The sequence below is a fragment of the Oncorhynchus mykiss genome, chromosome 26 (genome assembly GCF_057628025.1).
Source record: "Oncorhynchus mykiss isolate SJ-2025 chromosome 26, ASM5762802v1, whole genome shotgun sequence".
Classification (NCBI taxonomy): Eukaryota; Metazoa; Chordata; class Actinopteri; order Salmoniformes; family Salmonidae; genus Oncorhynchus; species Oncorhynchus mykiss.
The window spans coordinates 48928484-48947500 of record NC_143047.1 but is presented as its reverse complement, the minus strand read 5'-3'; the positions used below and the strand labels follow the sequence as shown (position 1 = coordinate 48947500).

Below are 19017 nucleotides of genomic sequence, written 5' to 3'. Positions count from 1 at the left end.
CTCTGTGTGTGTGTGTGTGTGTCGCTCTGTGTGTGTGTGTGTGTGTCGCTGTGTGTGTGTGTGTGTCGCTCTGTGTGTGTGTGTGTGTCGCTCTGTGTGTGTGTGTGTGTCGCTCTGTGTGTGTGTGTGTCGCTCTGTGTGTGTGTGTGTGTGTCGCTCTGTGTGTGTGCGTGCGGCTCTGTGTGTGTGTGTGCTTGCGGCTCTGTGTGTGTGTGTGCGTGCGTCTCTGTGTGTGTGTGCGTGTGTGTGTGTGCGTGTGTGTCTCTCTCTCTCTGTTTGTTTCTCTGACCGCTCACCAGCATGTTGTCATGGTGACCTGCAGGCCGTGCACCAGCATGTTGTCATGGTGACCTGCAGGCCGTGCACCAGCATGTTGTCATGGTGACCTGCAGGCCGTGCACCAGCATGTTGTCATGGTAGGTAGGTTGACCTGCAGGCCATAGACCAGCATGTTGTCATGGTGACCTGCATGCTGTACACCAGCATGTTGTCATGGTGACCTGCAGGCCGTGCACCAGCATGTTGTCATGGTTTCTCTAGGTCTTTGTTTGTGTTGTTGCTGTAGTGCTGATTGGCTGAACGTGCTTCATGCTCTGTCTGTGTGCAGATAAATGAACGTCACATTCTGTGAATGTAGAGAACCTTCGCTGTCCAACGTTGACACGTCCTGAAGCTGTTAGGAATCAGGAGCGTAAATCCTGTTGCCCCTTTTTCCTTAAATACTTAAGTCTCTTTCTAGCTTTCTCCGTCGTGCACGATCTATCTACGTTCTGTTTCTGGGTTGCTGCTATTCTCTGTCCTCTAGCCTGTCTGTCCTCTGTCCTCTAGCCTGTCTGTCCTCTAGCCTGTCTGTCCTCTAGCCTGTCTGTCCTCTAGCCTGTCTGTCCTCTAGCCTGTCTGTCCTCTAGCCTGTCTGTCTGTCTGGTGTTGTGGGTCTGTCTGCCTCCTTGGTTTCTCATTTGGTGTTAACCCTCTTTTCGATTGTGTCTGAAATATATGGCACCCTATTCCCTATATAGTGCACTACTTTAGTCTGGGGCCCTATGGCACCCTATTCCCTACATACAGTGCCTTGCGAAAGTATTCGGCCCCCTTGAACTTTGCGACCTTTTGCCACATTTCAGACTTCAAACATAAAGATATAAAACTGTATTTTTTTGTGAAGAATCAACAACAAGTGGGACACAATCATGAAGTGGAACGACATTTATTGGATATTTCAAACTTTTTTAACAAATCAAAAACTGAAAAATTGGGCGTCCAAAATTATTCAGCCCCCTTAAGTTAATACTTTGTAGCGCCACCTTTTGCTGCGATTACAGCTGTAAGTCGCTTGGGGTATGTCTATCAGTTTTGCACATCGAGAGACTGAATTTTTTTCCCATTCCTCCTTGCAAAACAGCTCGAGCTCAGTGAGGTTGGATGGAGAGCATTTGTGAACAGCAGTTTTCAGTTCTTTCCACAGATTCTCGATTGGATTCAGGTCTGGACTTTGACTTGGCCATTCTAACACCTGGATATGTTTATTTTTGAACCATTCCATTGTAGATTTTGCTTTATGTTTTGGATCATTGTCCTGTTGGAAGACAAATCTCCATCCCAGTCTCAGGTCTTTTGCAGACTCCATCAGGTTTTCTTCCAGAATGGTCCTGTATTTGGCTCCATCCATCTTCCCATCAATTTTAACCATCTTCCCTGTCCCTGCTGAAGAAAAGCAGGCCCAAAACATGATGCTGCCACCACCATGTTTGACAGTGGGGATGGTGTGTTCAGCTGTGTTGCTTTTACGCCAAACATAACGTTTTGCATTGTTGCCAAAAAGTTCAATTTTGGTTTCATCTGACCAGAGCACCTTCTTCCACATGTTTGGTGTGTCTCCCAGGTGGCTTGTGGCAAACTTTAAACGACACTTTTTATGGATATCTTTAAGAAATGGCTTTCTTCTTGCCACTCTTCCATAAAGGCCAGATTTGTGCAATATACGACTGATTGTTGTCCTATGGACAGAGTCTCCCACCTCAGCTGTAGATCTCTGCAGTTCATCCAGAGTGATCATGGGCCTCTTGGCTGCATCTCTGATCAGTCTTCTCCTTGTATGAGCTGAAAGTTTAGAGGGACGGCCAGGTCTTGGTAGATTTGCAGTGGTCTGATACTCCTTCCATTTCAATAGTATCGCTTGCACAGTGCTCCTTGGGATGTTTAAAGCTTGGGAAATCTTTTTGTATCCAAATCCGGCTTTAAACTTCTTCACAACAGTATCTCGGACCTGCCTGGTGTGTTCCTTGTTCTTCATGATGCTCTCTGAGCTTTTAACGGACCTCTGAGACTATCACAGTGCAGGTGCATTTATACGGAGACTTGATTACACACAGGTGGATTGTATTTATCATCATTAGTCATTTAGGTCAACATTGGATCATTCAGAGATCCTCACTGAACTTCTGGAGAGAGTTTGCTGCACTGAAAGTAAAGGGGCTGAATAATTTTGCACGCCCAATTTTTCAGTTTTTGATTTGTTAAAAAAGTTTGAAATATCCAATAAATGTCGTTCCACTTCATGATTGTGTCCCACTTGTTGTTGATTCTTCACAAAAAAATACAGTTTTATATCTTTATGTTTGAAGCCTGAAATGTGGCAAAAGGTCGCAAAGTTCAAGGGGGCCGAATACTTTCGCAAGGCACTGTATATAGTGCACTACTTTAGGCCAGAGCCCTATGGCACCCTATTCCCTATATTGTGCTCTGGTTTAAAGTAGTGCACTATTTTGGGTGCCATCTGATACGCAGCCATCATGAACCCATGGTTGTTACCCCTCTCCTCTCTCTCCTCTCTCTCCTGTCCTGTCCTGTCCTGGCCACTAGGGGGCGATCATTCCTCAGTCACCACATGTCTGCCTTGGGGATCAGTAGGAGGTCACGGCACTTTAACAAGGCTGGTTCCATCTCTGAGGAACCTGCTCCTTCTGCTTCTCGAGCCGCAAGCAGGTCTGACTACACCTCCATCACCCTCTGTCTCTCTGTCTTTCTCTGTCTTTCTCTGTCTTTCTCTGTCTCTCTCTCTGAGTCTCTCTCTGAGTCTCTCTCTGAGTCTCTCTCTGAGTCTCTCTCTGAGTCTCTCTCTGAGTCTCTCTCTGAGTCTCTCTCTGAGTCTCTCTCTGAGTCTCTCTGGGTCTCTCTGGGTCTCTCTCTGGGTCTCTCTCTGGGTCTCTCTCTGGGTCTCTCTCTGGGTCTCTCTCTGGGTCTCTCTGAGTCTCTCTCTGGGTCTCTCTGGGTCTCTCTGGGTCTCTCTCTCGATCTCTCTCTCGATCTCTCTCGGTCTCTCTCGATCTCTCTGGGTCTCTCTCTCGGTCTCTCTGGGTCTCTCTCTCGGTCTCTCTGGGTCTCTCTCTCGATCTCTCTGGGTCTCTCTCTGGGTCTCTCTCTCGATCTCTCTGGGTCTCTCTCTCGGTCTCTCTGGGTCTCTCTCTCGGTCTCTCTGGGTCTCTCTCTCGGTCTCTCTGGGTCTCTCTCTCGGTCTCTCTGGGTCTCTCTCTCGGTCTCTCTGGGTCTCTCTCTCGGTCTCTCTGGGTCTCTCTCTCGATCTCTCTGGGTCTCTCTCTGGGTCTCTCTCTCGATCTCTCTGGGTCTCTCTCTCGATCTCTCTGGGTCTCTCTCTCTGTCTCTCTGTCTCTCTCTCTCTCTGTCTCTCTGTCTCTCTGGATCTCTCATTCATTCACGTACTCACCATCTCATTCACTCACTCATGTTTCTACTGTGGTAAAGTCCATTAAAGCTTCCTGAGAACCTGGGACCACAGAGGTCTGACTAATTAAAGTGGCAGTGAAAGGAGAGGATCAGTCTTAACCCACTGAAGAGGGCTTGTGCCCTGCTCTCGCCTGGTTTGAGTCCCAAATGGCACCCTATTCTCTAAATAGTGCACTACTTTTAACCAGAGCCCTATAGGGAATAGAGTTCCATTTGGGATGCAGACCAGGAGAGAGCCATGGGCTCTGGTCTAAAGTAGTGCACTACTAGTGCTCTGCCTCTGGTCTAAAGTAGTGCACTACATAAGGGAATAGGGTGCGATTTGGGACTCTGCTCTGTGCTTTAACACAGCTGGAGAAAAGCACTTAGTTCATCCTTTCTCTTAGATGATGTCAGCCTGGACAGGAGGTATTCAGGAGAGGACCGGTTCAGTAATGTTGTCTGGTGATGTCAGCCTGGACAGGAGGTATTCAGGAGAGGACCGGTTCAGTAATGTTGTCTGGTGATGTCAGCCTGGACAGGAGGTATTCAGGAGAGGACCGGTTCAGTAATGTTGTCTGGTGATGTCAGCCTGGACAGGAGGTATTCAGGAGAGGACCGGTTCAGTAATGTTGTCTGGTGATGTCAGCCTGGACAGGAGGTATTCAGGAGAGGACCGGTTCAGTAATGTTGTCTGGTGATGTCAGCCTGGACAGGAGGTATTCAGGAGAGGACCGGTTCAGTAATGTTGTCTGGTGATGTCAGCCTGGACAGGAGGTATTCAGGAGAGGACCGGTTCAGTAATGTTGTCTGGTGATGTCAGCCTGGACAGGAGGTATTCAGGAGAGGACCGGTTCAGTAATGTTGTCTGGTGATGTCAGCCTGAACAGGAGGTATTCAGTAGAGGACCGGTTCAAATCAAATCAAATTTATTTATATAGCCCTTCGTACATCAGCTGATATCTCAAAGTGCTGTACAGAAACCCAGCCTAAAACCCCAAACAGCAAGCAATGCAGGTGTAGAAGCACGGTGGCTAGGAAAAACTCCCTAGAAAGGCCAAAACCTAGGAAGAAACCTAGAGAGGAACCAGGCTATGTGGGGTGGCCAGTCCTCTTCTGGCTGTGCCGGGTGGAGATTATAACAAAACATGGTCAAGATGTTCAAATGTTCATAAATGACCAGCATGGTCGAATAATAATAAGGCAGAACAGTTGAAACTGGAGCAGCAGCACGGCCAGGTGGACTGGGGACAGCAAGGAGTCATCATGTCAGGTATTCCTGGGGCATGGTCCTAGGGCTCAGGTCCTCCGAGAGAAGGAGAGAATTAGAGAACGCACACTTAGATTCACACAGGACACCGAATAGGACAGGAGAAGTACTCCAGATATAACAAACTGACCCTAGCCCCCCGACACATAAACTACTGCAGCATAAATACTGGAGGCTGAGACAGGAGGGGTCAGGAGACACTGTGGCCCCATCCGAGGACACCCCCGGACAGGGCCAAACAGGAAGGATATAACCCCACCCACTTTGCCAAAGCACAGCCCCCACACCACTAGAGGGATATCTTCAACCACCAACTTACCAACTTACCATTCAGTAAGTTCAGTAATGTTGTCTGGTGATGTCAGCCTGGACAGGAGGTATTGGAGTCTCTCCAATGTATCCAATGTCTCCAGATACAGTCACTAGCTAGTTAAACCAATGTCTCCAGATACTAGTTGAGTCCAGTCACTAGCTAGTTAAACCAATGTCTCTAGACACTAGTTCAGTCACTAGCTAGCTAAACCAATGTCTCCAGATACTAGTTCAGTCACAAGCTAGCTAAACCAATGTCTCCAGATACTGGTTGAGTCCAGTCACTAGCTAGTTAAACCAATGTCTCCAGATACTAGTTGAGTCCAGTCACTAGCTAGTTAAACCAATGTCTCCAGATACTAGTTCAGTCACTAGCTAGTTAAACCAATGTCTCCAGATACTTGTTGAGTCCAGTCACTAGCTAGTTAAACCAATGTCTCTAGACACTAGTTCAGTCTCTAGCTAGCTAAACCAATGTCTCCAGATACTAGTTCAGTCACTAGCTAGCTAAACCAATGTCTCCAGATACTAGTTCAGTCACTAGCTAGTTAAACCAATGTCTCCAGATACTAGTTCAGTCACTAGCTAGTTAAACCAATGTCTCCAGATACTAGTTCAGTCACTAGCTAGTTAAACCAATGTCTCCAGATACTAGTTCAGTCACTAGCTAGTTAAACCAATGTCTCCTGATACTAGTTGAGTCCAGTCACTAGCTAGTTAAGGACACCCTCCACTGTGACTGACATCATGTGTGACCGCTCACAGTCCCACACACTGACAAACTAGCGCCTGCTGGAAAAACAAGTTACAACTATTCTGTCTCGTAGAAACGATGAGGCACTCACTCACTCACTCACTCACTCACTCACTCACTCACTCACTCTCACACACACACACACTCACACTCACTCACTCTCTCACACTCACTCACTCACTCACTCACTCTCTCACACATACACTCACTCACACTCCCTCTCTCACACACACACACACAAACAAAGACACACACACTCACACACACACACACAAACAAAGACACACACAAACACACACACACACTCACACATACTCACACACACTCTCGCTCACACAAACACCCTTTTTCTCTCTCTGCACCCCCCTTGTTTTGGAGCCCTGTCTCAGAGGAGTAACAGGAAACACTTTTGTGTGGAGACGCTGAAGTGTGTGTTGTGTACTGCTGTTGCCTTGGCAACCCTTGCTCCTCACTCTCTCCCTCTGTGTGTGTTTTTCCCTCCCGTCCGTCGGCCCGTCCTCAGCCCGTCTCCTACTGACTTGGCTGGCCCTGAGAAGCAACAGCAGCCCCAGACGGTCCCGGTGCAACACGGGAACAAGACAGAGAGGAACACCTTCAGGTGAGTTCTGATACTGAACAGACCGGGGGGACAGAGACCAGGGGACAGAGACCAGGGGACAGAGACCAGGGGACAGAGACCAAATGAAATCAGCTGATACATCAGCTGATATCTCAAAGTGCTGTACAGAGACCAGGGGGGACAGAGACGTTTATCAGCGTTATGATGAAAGCAGGGGGGGGTTATATACCTGCTGAGGGTCACTGTTGTTATGATGAAAGCAGGGGGGGGGGGGGGGTTATATACCTGCTGAGGGTCACTGTTGTTATGATGAAAGCAGGGGGGGGGTTATATACCTGCTGAGGGTCACTGTTGTTATGATGAAAGCAGGGGGGGGGGTTATATACCTGCTGAGGGTCACTGTTGTTATGATGAAAGCAGGGGGGGGGGGGGTATATACCTTCTGGGGGTCACTGTTGTTATGATGAAAGCAGGGGGGGGGTTTATATACCTGCTGAGGGTCACTGTTGTTATGATGAAAGCAGGGGGGGGGGGGGGGGTTATATACCTTCCAGTGTTTCACTAATAGGAATAGCCATCACCCATTGTTATAGATAACCTTCACCAGTGTTTGGCAGTGTGGTGACTAGTATATTATTTGAGATGCCTGATGTCCACATTGAGCTTTAAATGCGCTGCTGTTTTGGATGGACAACCAGCTCACTGACATGAAATAATTTGTTGGTGATCATTTTAAGAGACATCGTCATTTGTCTTCAACCTCCCTTTGTTTCTGCTAGATGTTATAAATAGTGAGTGTCTAATGGTTTGTATCATTGACTCTACATCATCTTTACTGAATTACCAGTCCTTACTTCCCTCTCTATTCATGTCAGCTTTGTCTCTGACTCTCTCTCCCCCTTCTGTGTGTTTTACTCCCTCTTTCCTCTTGTCTCTCTCTCTTCCTCCTTCCCTCTCTTCCTCCTCCCCTCTCTCCTGTCCTCATCTTCCCTCTCTCCTGTCCTCATCTTCCCTCTCTCCTGTCCTCATCTTCCCTCTCTCCTGTCCTCATCTTCCCTCTCTCCTGTCCTCATCTTCCCTCTCTCCTGTCCTCATCTTCCATCTCGCCTGTCCTCATCTTCCCTCTCTCCTGTCCTCCTCTCCCTCTCTCCTGTCCTCCTCCTTTCCCTCTCTCCTGTCCTCCTCCTCCCCTCTCTCCTGTCCTCCTCCTCCCCTCTCTCCTGCCCTCCTCCTCCCCTCTCTCCTGCCCTCCTCCTCCCCTCTCTCCTGTCCTCCTCCTCCCCTCTCTCCTGTCCTCCTCCTCCCCTCTCTCCTGTCCTCCTCCTTCCCCTCTCTCCTGTCCTCCTCCTCCTTTCCCTCTCTCCTGTCCTCCTCCTCCTTCCCCTCTCTTCCTCTCTCCTCTCTCCTCTCTTCCTTCTCTCCTCCTCCTTCATAATGTCTGGTTGCCATCCTGATCTCTTTCCTTGCTGTTGTGGTTGCCCAAAATTCCTCTCGCCCTCCCTCCCGCCCTCCCTCCCTCCGTCCATTCTTCCTCTCCTTGTGCAGCTCTGAGCAGGCCAGCCACAGTGCCGTTTGGTGAGTAGCCCTCTGCACGGCCAAAGAATGTGACTTTCTGTGAGGTGCTGTTGTGATTTTAAATCATTATGATAGTTAGTCATTTAAAGGAATGAGACAGAGAGAGAGCGGGAACGAGATGGAGGAAGAGAGGAGGGAAGGATGGAGGGAGGAAGAGGGGGAGGGATTAAGCATGGATGAGGGAGGGAGGGAGGATGAAGCATGGATGGTGAGGGAGGGAGGGAGGATGAAGCATGGATGAGAAGGGAGGGAGGGAGGGAGGGAGCATGGATGAGGAGGGAGGGAGGGAGGGAGGGAGGCGCCACGCTGTTCAGACTTCCTGACAACAACCAACAGATGGACCCGTCAATTCAAATCCCCAATTAGAGACTTGTATTCAGGCCTTATGTAAGAGGGCTGGTACGTTAGCTTTATAGCTAAAGAGGGTTACCATATTCTGGTACGTTAGCTTTATAGCTAAAGAGGTTTACCATATTCTGGTACGTTAGCTTCATAGCTAAAGAGGGTTACCATATTCTGGTACGTTAGCTGTATAGCTAAAGAGGTTTACCATATTCTGGTACGTTAGCTTCATAGCTAAAGAGGGTTACCATATTCTGGTACGTTAGCTTCATAGCTAAAGAGGGTTACCATATTCTGGTACGTTAGCTGTATAGCTAAAGAGGTTTACCATATTCTGTCACTGGTACGTTAGCTTTATAGCTAAAGAGGTTTACCATATTCTGGTACGTTAGCTTTATAGCTAAAGAGGTTTACCATATTCTGGTACGTTAGCTTTATAGCTAAAGAGGTTTACCATATTCTGGTACGTTAGCTTTATAGCTAAAGAGGTTTACCATATTCTGGTACGTTAGCTTTATAGCTAAATAGGTTTACCATATTCTGGTACGTTAGCTTTATAGCTAAAGAGGGTTACCATATTCTGGTACGTTAGCTTCATAGCTAAAGAGGTTTACCATATTCTGGTACGTTAGCTTTATAGCTAAAGAGGGTTACCATATTCTGGTACGTTAGCTTTATAGCTAAAGAGGTTTACCATATTCTGGTACGTTAGCTTTATAACTAAAGAGGGTTACCATATTCTGTCACTGGTACGTTAGCTTTATAGCTAAATAGGGTTACCATATTCTGGTACGTTAGCTTTCTAGACCATATTCTGTCACTGGTACGTTAGCTTTATAGCTAAAGAGGTTTACCATATTCTGGTACGTTAGCTTTATAGCTAAAGAGGGTTACCATATTCTGGTACGTTAGCTGTATAGCTAAAGAGGTTTACCATATTCTGGTACGTTAGCTTCATAGCTAAAGAGGTTTACCATATTCTGGTACGTTAGCTTTATAGCTAAATAGGTTTACCATATTCTGGTACGTTAGCTTTATAGCTAAATAGGTTTACCATATTCTGGTACGTTAGCTTTATAGCTAAAGAGGTTTACCATATTCTGGTACGTTAGCTTCATAGCTAAAGAGGTTTACCATATTCTGGTACGTTAGCTTCATAGCTAAAGAGGTTTACCATATTCTGGTACGTTAGCTTCATAGCTAAAGAGGGTTACCATATTCTGGTACGTTAGCTTCATAGCTAAAGAGGGTTACCATATTCTGTCACTGGTACGTTAGCTTTATAGCTAAAGAGGTTTACCATATTCTGGTACGTTAGCTTTATAGCTAAAGAGGGTTACCATATTCTGGTACGTTAGCTTTATAGCTAAAGAGGGTTACCATATTCTGGTACGTTAGCTTTATAGCTAAAGAGGGTTACCATATTCTGGTACGTTAGCTTTATAGCTAAAGAGGGTTACCATATTCTGGTACGTTAGCTTCATAGCTAAAGAGGGTTACCATATTCTGGTACGTTAGCTTCATAGCTAAAGAGGGTTACCATATTCTGGTACGTTAGCTTCATAGCTAAAGAGGTTTACCATATTCTGGTACGTTAGCTTTATAGCTAAAGAGGGTTACCATATTCTGGTACGTTAGCTTTATAGCTAAAGAGGTTTACCATATTCTGGTACGTTAGCTTCATAGCTAAAGAGGGTTACCATATTCTGGTACGTTAGCTTCATAGCTAAAGAGGGTTACCATATTCTGTCACTGGTACGTTAGCTTTATAGCTAAAGAGGTTTACCATATTCTGGTACGTTAGCTTTATAGCTAAAGAGGTTTACCATATTCTGGTACGTTAGCTTCATAGCTAAAGAGGTTTACCATATTCTGGTACGTTAGCTTCATAGCTAAAGAGGGTTACCATATTCTGGTACGTTAGCTGTATAGCTAAAGAGGGTTACCATATTCTGTCACTGGTACGTTAGCTGTATAGCTAAAGAGGTTTACCATATTCTGGTACGTTAGCTTTATAGCTAAAGAGGGTTACCATATTCTGGTACGTTAGCTTTATAGCTAAAGAGGTTTACCATATTCTGGTACGTTAGCTGTATAGCTAAAGAGGTTTACCATATTCTGTCACTGGTACGTTAGCTTCATAGCTAAAGAGGGTTACCATATTCTGGTACGTTAGCTTTATAGCTAAAGAGGGTTACCATATTCTGTCACTGGTACGTTAGCTTTATAGCTAAAGAGGTTTACCATATTCTGGTACGTTAGCTGTATAGCTAAAGAGGGTTACCATATTCTGTCACTGGGTACAGTATCTAGCATCACATTGAGGCTTAATTATGGTATAACATACAATATAAATGATTGTAACACCCCATTCTGTTGATAGAACCATATAGGGCAAAAGGTTTAATACCCGGAGCAAGACTGATTCTGGCAACGGGTGAAACAACAGTGGAAAAATGCTTGCTACGCTGCTCCAATTTTCAGCTATTTTCTTTCCCTGGCCTGTCTCTGTTTCTGTTCAGATGTTTAAACCCTCTCTTCTCTTTCCCTGGCCTGTCTCTGTTTCTGTTCAGATGTTTAAACCCTCTCTTCTCTTTCCCTGGCCTGCCTCTGTTTCTGTTCAGATGTTTAAACCCTCTCTTCTCTTTCCCTGGCCTGTCTCTGTTTCTGTTCAGATGTTTAAACCCTCTCTTCTCTTTCCTGTCTCTGTTTCTGTTCAGATGTTTAAACCCTCTCTTCTCTTTCCTGTCTCTGTTTCTGTTCAGATGTTTAAACCCTCTCTTCTCTTTCCCTGGCCTGTCTCTGTTTCTGTTCAGATGTTTAAACCCTCTCTTCTCTTTCCCTGGCCTGTCTCTGTTTCTGTTCAGATGTTTAAACCCTCTCTTCTCTTTCCTGTCTCTGTTTCTGTTCAGATGTTTAAACCCTCTCTTCTCTTTCCCTGGCCTGTCTCTGTTTCTGTTCAGATGTTTAAACCCTCTCTTCTCTTTCCCTGGCCTGTCTCTGTTTCTGTTCAGATGTTTAAACCCTCTCTTCTCTTTCCCTGGCCTGCCTCTGTTTCTGTTCAGATGTTTAAACCCTCTCTTTCCCTGGCCTGTCTCTGTTTCTGTTCAGATGTTTAAACCCTCTCTTCTCTTTCCTGCCTCTGTTTCTGTTCAGATGTTTAAACCCTCTCTTCTCTTTCCCTGGCCTGCCTCGGTTTCTGTTCAGATGTTTAAACCCTCTCTTCTCTTTCCCTGGCCTGCCTCTGTTTCTGTTCAGATGTTTAAACCATCTCTTTCCCTGGCCTGCCTCTGTTTCTGTTCAGATGTTTAAACCCTCTCTTTCCCTGGCCTGCCTCTGTTTCTGTTCAGATGTTTAAACCCTCTCTTCTCTTTCCTGCCTCTGTTTCTGTTCAGATGTTTAAACCCTCTCTTCTCTTTCCCTGGCCTGCCTCGGTTTCTGTTCAGATGTTTAAACCCTCTCTTCTCTTTCCCTGGCCTGTCTCTGTTTCTGTTCAGATGTTTAAACCCTCTCTTCTCTTTCCCTGGCCTGCCTCTGTTTCTGTTCAGATGTTTAAACCCTCTCTTTTCTTTCCCTGGCCTGCCTCTGTTTCTGTTCAGATGTTTAAACCCTCTCTTTTCTTTCCCTGCTCTGCCTCTGTTTCTGTTCAGATGTTTAAACCCTCTCTTCTATTTCCCTGGCCTGCCTCTGTTTCTGTTCAGATGTTTAAACCCTCTCTTCTCTTTCCCTGGCCTGCCTCTGTTTCTGTTCAGATGTTTAAACCCTCTCTTCTCTTTCCCTGGCCTGCCTCTGTTCAGATGTTTAAACCCTCTCTTCTCTTTCCCTGGCCTGCCTCTGTTTCTGTTCAGATGTTTAAACCCTCTCTTCTGTTTTAAAGCTGCACCATGTCACCTTTTGGCTTACCTGACCAAATTCCCATAGCAATATGAGTTATAGATCTGTCATTCTCATTGAAAGTCTAAGAAGTGTCAGATCTGTTCTATTCGTGCTATTTGTTTTCTGCTTCCCATTCTTCTGTTTTGTTCACCAGCGTCAAACAGCTGAAAATACTATATTTTTGGGTTATTGAAAATATATTTCACAGCAGTTTAGATGGTACAATGATTCTCTACACTAGACGTGTTTGTTTGGTCATATAAACTGAAATTAGGGGAACAATTTTAATTTTTGCAACCAGGAAATGGAGGAGTGATGTCTGTATGTTGCATATTTTATGAATGGTTTCAACAGCTGCATGGAATTGGTTCTGATGAGTCGGCAGTTTGGAATGCAATGATGACACAATGGTATGACTATCACCTTCTGTTCAGATGTTCTCATTACCATGGAGACCAGGGTTACCATGCCCACTGTCTCTGTCTATATGAGGAGCTTGGAGACCAGGGTTACCATGCCCATAATATCATCCATCAGCCAGTTCACTGTCTATATGAGGAGCTTGGAGACCAGGGTTACCATGCTCACTGTCTCTGTCTATATGAGGAGCTTGGAGACCAGGGTTACCATGCTCACTGTCTCTGTCTATATGAGGAGCTTGGAGACCAGGGTTACCATGCTCATAATCTCATCCATCAGCCAGCACTCTGTCTATATGAGGAGCTTGGAGACCAGGGTTACCATGCTCATAATCTCATCCATCAACCAGCTCTCTGTCTATATGAGGAGCTTGTGTGTCGTAGTGTGTCGGTGATTGGTTGATATGTACTGTAGAGGTTTAAACTAATGTTATCTCCCCAGCCCAGAGGACTGTAATGTTAATATGGACAAGCCCGTCCTCAGGAAGTTTCAGTAAGTACGGTTATGGAGCGTCATGTTGCATGATGGGAGGTGGCCGACCTGCTTTGGAGCCTGCTGCTGCTTTCTGGGAGCTTAAGGTCATGGGTATGTTCCAAATGGCACCCTATTCCCTATATAGTGGTACTACTTTAGACCAGAGCCCTATTCCCTATATAGTGGTACTACTACAGACCAGAGCCCTATTCCCTATATAGTGGTACTACTATAGACCAGAGCCCTATTCCCTATATAGTGGTACTACTATAGACCAGAGCCCTATTCCCTAATATAGTGGTACTACTTTAGACCAGAGCCCTATTCCCTATATAGTGGTACTACTTTAGACCAGAGCCAATAGGGTTTTAATGGTCAACAGGACTATGTATTGAATAGGGTGCCAAATGGGACATAGCCTGGGTGTTATGGTGTGTTGGCTTCCATTTTGAAATGGTGTGTTGATATTAACGGTGTGGTGTGGGGTCTGCGGTTTATGATTTAAAGTCCGGTTCAACCAATCAATTTAACAGGGTTTTAATCATGAACATTGATTGACAGGTTCAAGACACAGACGGAGCAGAATGAAGCTAAAGGGAAACGTCATGCTCAACATCTAGAGTAGCTAATGCTAATCCCAGAACACCATTTCCCATCACCATGCTAGAGTAGCTAATGCTAATCCCAGAACACCATTTCCCACCACCATGCTAGAGTAGCTAATGCTAATCCCAGAACACCATTTCCCACCACCATCTAGAGTAGCTAATGCTAATCCCAGAACACCATTTCCCACCACCATGCTAGAGTAGCTAATGCTAATCCCAGAACACCATTTCCCATCACCATGCTAGAGTAGCTAATGCTAATCCCAGAACACCATTTCCCACCACCATGCTAGAGTAGCTAATGCTAATCCCAGAACACCATTTCCCACCACCATGCTAGAGTAGCTAATGCTAATCCCGGATGTTCCCTATTGCGTTCAGCCAATCAGATTGCAGCAGTCTGTTTTTTTTCACCCCCAGGTTTGGTTTGTTTTAGAACTCTCTAGCGTGGACCGGGACTAGCATTAGCTACTCTAGCATGGTGTTCCTGGACTAGCATTAGCTACTCTAGCATGGTGTTCCTGGATTAGCATTAGCTACTCTAGCATGGTGTTCCTGGATTAGCATTAGCTACACTAGCATGGTGTTCCTGGATTAGCATTAGCTACTCTAGCATGGTGTTCCTGGATTAGCATTAGCCACACTAGCATGGTGTTCCTGCATTAGCATTAGCAGCCTCAATGAGTTTTTTTATGTACGAACCGGTCCACAGGGGATACGAGGCTATAGCCGGCTGCATTAGCATTAGCAGCCTAATTGAGTGTTTTATGTACGAACCGGTCCACAGGGGATACGAGGCTATAGCCGGCTGCATTAGCATTAGCAGCCTAAATGAATGTTTTATGTACGAACCGGTCCACAGGGGATACAAGGCTATAGCCGGCTGCATTAGCATTAGCAGCCTCAATGAGTGTTTTATGTACGAACCGGTCCACAGGGGATACGAGGCTATAGCCGGCTGCATTAGCATTAGCAGCCTCAATGAGTTTTTTATGTACGAACCGGTCCACAGGGGATACAAGGCTATAGCCGGCTGCATTAGCATTAGCAGCCTCAATGAGTGTTTTATGTACGAACCGGTCCACAGGGGATACGAGGCTATAGCCGGCTGCATTAGCATTAGCAGCCTCAATGAGTGTTTTATGTACGAACCGGTCCACAGGGGATACGAGGCTATAGCCGGCTGCATTAGCATTAGCAGCCCCAATGAGTGTTTTATGTACGAACCGGTCCACAGGGGATACGAGGCTATAGCCGGCTGCATTAGCATTAGCAGCCTCAATGAGTGTTTTATGTACGAACCGGTCCACAGGGGATACGAGGCTATAGCCGGCTGCATTACAGTCCCTTTGGACGGTAAAATGAAACGACTCAATACTTAACTTAAGGAGATTAAAGCAGTAAATCTGAGTGATGTATCGCAGTGATCCAGGGGGCCTGTTTTATCTGGAGTAGCTGCCCGCCACTGCTGAGCCCTCGCCTGGGGAGGGAGGGAGAGTGAGTCCCTGGTGTGGTGGTTGGCTTGGCTTCCGTCGCTGGCTAGGACCTTGCCATCTGAGAGCGCTGGGCAGCGTATCTGTGGCAGGGGCCGAGGAATGTAATGGCTATCACAGCCATGCTGCAGGGTATGGCATCTGTTCTGGGGAATGAACATCAAATTATTTTGGTTATAAATGATATGTGTGTATTTCCAGACTATAATCAGTTTGTCTGATTCAGGTCCTGTGGGTTTTCTCTCTCTCTCTCTCTTCTAATCTGTCTGATCTAATCTATCGTTTTGTCGCTGTGATCCTGGGTGATTTTGGTTTTTGCCATGCTTGCCCCGTAATGGTGTTGTCGACGCCCCTCCATGGCGGCTCAGTCACCTCCAGTTTCCTCCGTGTCTGTGTTCCTGTAGAGGCACCTTCCTCCGCAACCTGGTCGCCACCCAGTGGGAGAAGACAAGTAGGAGCCAACACGAGAAGCTCCAGGATGACCCCATAGTCACGTCCCCCAGGGAAGAGGAGGAGACCTCACCTGCAGACAGCCGCCCCAGTACACCCACCGAAGGTACAGTACCCTAACCCTGCCATACCCTCGTCCTCTAGCCCAAATACCCCAGCTGAAACCAGCCCCTACCCTAGCCCCAGGTACAGTACCCCCTAACAGCCGGACTCTGGAAACATCTCTCCTCTCAGGCCCTCGTTGAGCCGTCCTAATTGTTAATGACATGCACATGGTGCTCGGCGTGCGTCATCACAACACCCTCAGAATGAGGAAGTGTTGTCGGGAGCGAGAGGAGGCTGATCCTCGCTCCTCATCCTGTCCGATTGGAGAGTACCAGGCCCTGCAGTGGCAGACAGGGGCAGGACGTTACCTAACATAGCCTCAACTCACGCTGGGAAGGTTCGAGAGTTTCTCATTAGAGACCTGGAATAGAGGAGGAGTAGTTACTGAGGAGGAATAGACCTGGAATAGAGGAGGAATAGTTACCGAGGAGAAATAGACCTGGAATAGAGGAGGAGTAGTTACTGAGGAGGAATAGACCTGGAATAGAGGAGGAATAGTTACCGAGGAGGAGTAGACCTGGAATAGTTACTGAGGAGGAATAGACGTGGAATAGTTACTGAGGAGGAATAGACCTGGAATAGTTACTGAGGAGGAATAGACCTGGAATAGTTACTGAGGAGGAATAGACCTGGAATAGTTACTGAGGAAGAATAGACGTGGAATAGTTACTGAGGAGGAATAGACGTGGAATAGTTACTGAGGAGGAATAGACGTGGAATAGTTACTGAGGAGGAATAGACGTGGAATAGTTACTGAGGAGGAATAGACGTGGAATAGTTACTGAGGAGGAATAGACCTGGAATAGTTACTGAGGAGGAATAGACGTGGAATAGTTACTGAGGAGGAATAGACCTGGAATAGTTAATAGTTACTGAGGAGGAATAGACCTGGAATAGTTACTGAGGAGGAATAGACCTGGAATAGTTACTGAGGAGGAATAGACCTGGAATAGTTACTGAGGCGGAATAGACCTGGAATAGTTACTGAGGAGGAATAGACCTGGACTAGTTAATAGTTACTGAGGAGGAATAGACCTGGAATAGTGACTGAGGAGGAGTAGACCTGGAATAGTGACTGAGGAGGAATAGACCTGGACTAGTTAATAGTTACTGAGGAGGAATAGACCTGGAATAGTTACTGAGGAGGAGTAGACCTGGGATAGTTACTGAGGAGGAATAGACCTGGAATAGTTACTGAGGAGGAATAGACCTGGAATAGTTACTGAGGAGGAATAGACCTGGAATAGTTATTGAGGAGGAATAGACCTGGAATAGTTACTGAGGAGGAATAGACCTGGAATAGTTACTGAGGAGGAATAGACCTGGAATAGTAAGTTACTAAGGAGGAATAGACCTGGAATAGTTACTGAGGAGGAATAGACCTGGAATAGTTAATAGTTACTGAGGAGGAATAGACCTGGAATAGTTACTGAGGAGGAATAGACCTGGAATAGTTACTGAGGAGGAATAGACGTGGAATAGTTACTGAGGAGGAATAGACCTGGAATAGTTACTGAGGAGGAATAGACCTGGAATAGTTACTGAGGAGGAATAGACCTGGAATAGTGACTGAGGAGGAATAGACCTGGACTAGTTAATAGTTACTGAGGAGGAATAGACCTGGAATAGTTACTGAGGAGGAATAGACCTGGAATAGTGACTGAGGAGGGGCAGAAGTTTGTTGTGAGTCCACGTGACCTGACCAGGAAACCCCCAGAAGAAAAGCTCTTCGCTCTGTCCGGACGGGGTTCGTTTTACTGGGACAGGTCGGGTAATGAAATGATGTGCATGAGCACAAAACACCACATATATTATTCTAGTCCTTTGCAAATCTGCCATGTCAGTGGTTTCTACATGGCGGGAGAGTCACTATTCCAGCCAGAATAACCTTCTGTTTTCCAGACCAACTCCAAGGCCCTCTGATAATACTAGTTTTCCTGACCAACTCCAAGGCCCTCTGATAATACTAGTTTTCCTGACCAACTCCAAGGCCCTCTGATAATACTAGTTTTCCTGACCAACTCCAAGGCCCTCTGGTAATACTAGTTCTGTGCCATTGACATTTTTGAGAGACTTTACAGGGTTTGATAAGTGCTGCTTTGCAGTTTGAGAAAGACGACCAATAACTCATTTGATGATTTGCTTAAAACAAAGTGCATTATATTTCATAAGAACGGCCCACATTTGATCAACTTTAACAGCTAAAGTTTTTGTGCCAAATAACTGAAATTTGAACATCACCAAATCCTTAAATGTCATTAGATGTGAGATGAAGTAGGTTATTGTGTCTCTTTAATGAAACACTCTGATGTCGGCACTAGATCTCAAAGCATCACTGATTCCCTGCTGAGCTTAAACCTTTTGGAAACGGCAACTTCATTTTCTTATCCATACAAACACATCTCAAGTGTCAGTGTGCTGTTCAGGAGCGATATACACTGCTCAAAAAAATAAAGGGAGCACTTAAACAACACAATATAACTCCAAGTCAATCACACTTCTGTGAAATCAAACTGTCCACTCAGGAAGCAACACTGATTGACAATAAATTTCACATGCTGTTGTGCAAATGGAATAGACAACAGGTGGAAATTTATAGGCAATTAGCAAGACACCCCCAATAAAGGAGTGGTTCTGCAGGTGATGACCACAGACCACTTCTCAGTTCCTACGCTTCCTGGCTGATGTTTTAGTCACTTTTGAATGCTGGCGGTGCTTTCACTCTAGTGGTAGCATGAGACGGAGTCTACAACCCACACAAGTGGCTCAGGTAGTGCAGCTCATCCAGGATGGCACATCAATGCGAGCTGTGGCAAGAAGGTTTGCTGTGTCTGTCAGCGTAGTGTCCAGAGCATGGAGGCGCTACCAGGAGACAGGCCAGTACATCAGGAGACGTGGAGGAGGCCGTAGGAGGGCAACAACCCAGCAGCAGGACCGCTACCTCCGCCTTTGTGCAAGGAGGAGCAGGAGGAGCACTGACAGAGCCCTGCAAAATGACCTCCAGCAGGCCACAAATGTGCATGTGTCTGCTCAAA

At 46.2% G+C, this 19017-nt stretch overlaps 1 protein-coding gene across 9 annotated transcripts in view; it reads left to right on the top strand.

The window, feature by feature from the left end:
* Positions 1-19017, top strand: part of fhod1 (formin homology 2 domain containing 1) — a 175859-nt gene that overhangs the window by 114520 nt on the left and 42322 nt on the right. For 3 of the 9 annotated variants that reach the window (XM_090223352.1, XM_090223358.1, XM_090223359.1), the window contains 5 exons: positions 2863-2985; positions 6583-6678; positions 8185-8214; positions 13294-13344; positions 15832-15983. In XM_090223352.1, coding sequence (XP_090079478.1) covers positions 2863-2985; positions 6583-6678; positions 8185-8214; positions 13294-13344; positions 15832-15983 — 452 coding nt within the window. The remainder of the gene's footprint in view (positions 1-2862; positions 2986-6582; positions 6679-8184; positions 8215-13293; positions 13345-15831; positions 15984-19017) is intronic. The other 6 variants (XM_090223354.1, XM_090223360.1, XM_090223355.1 and 3 more) reach the window with 5 other exon arrangements.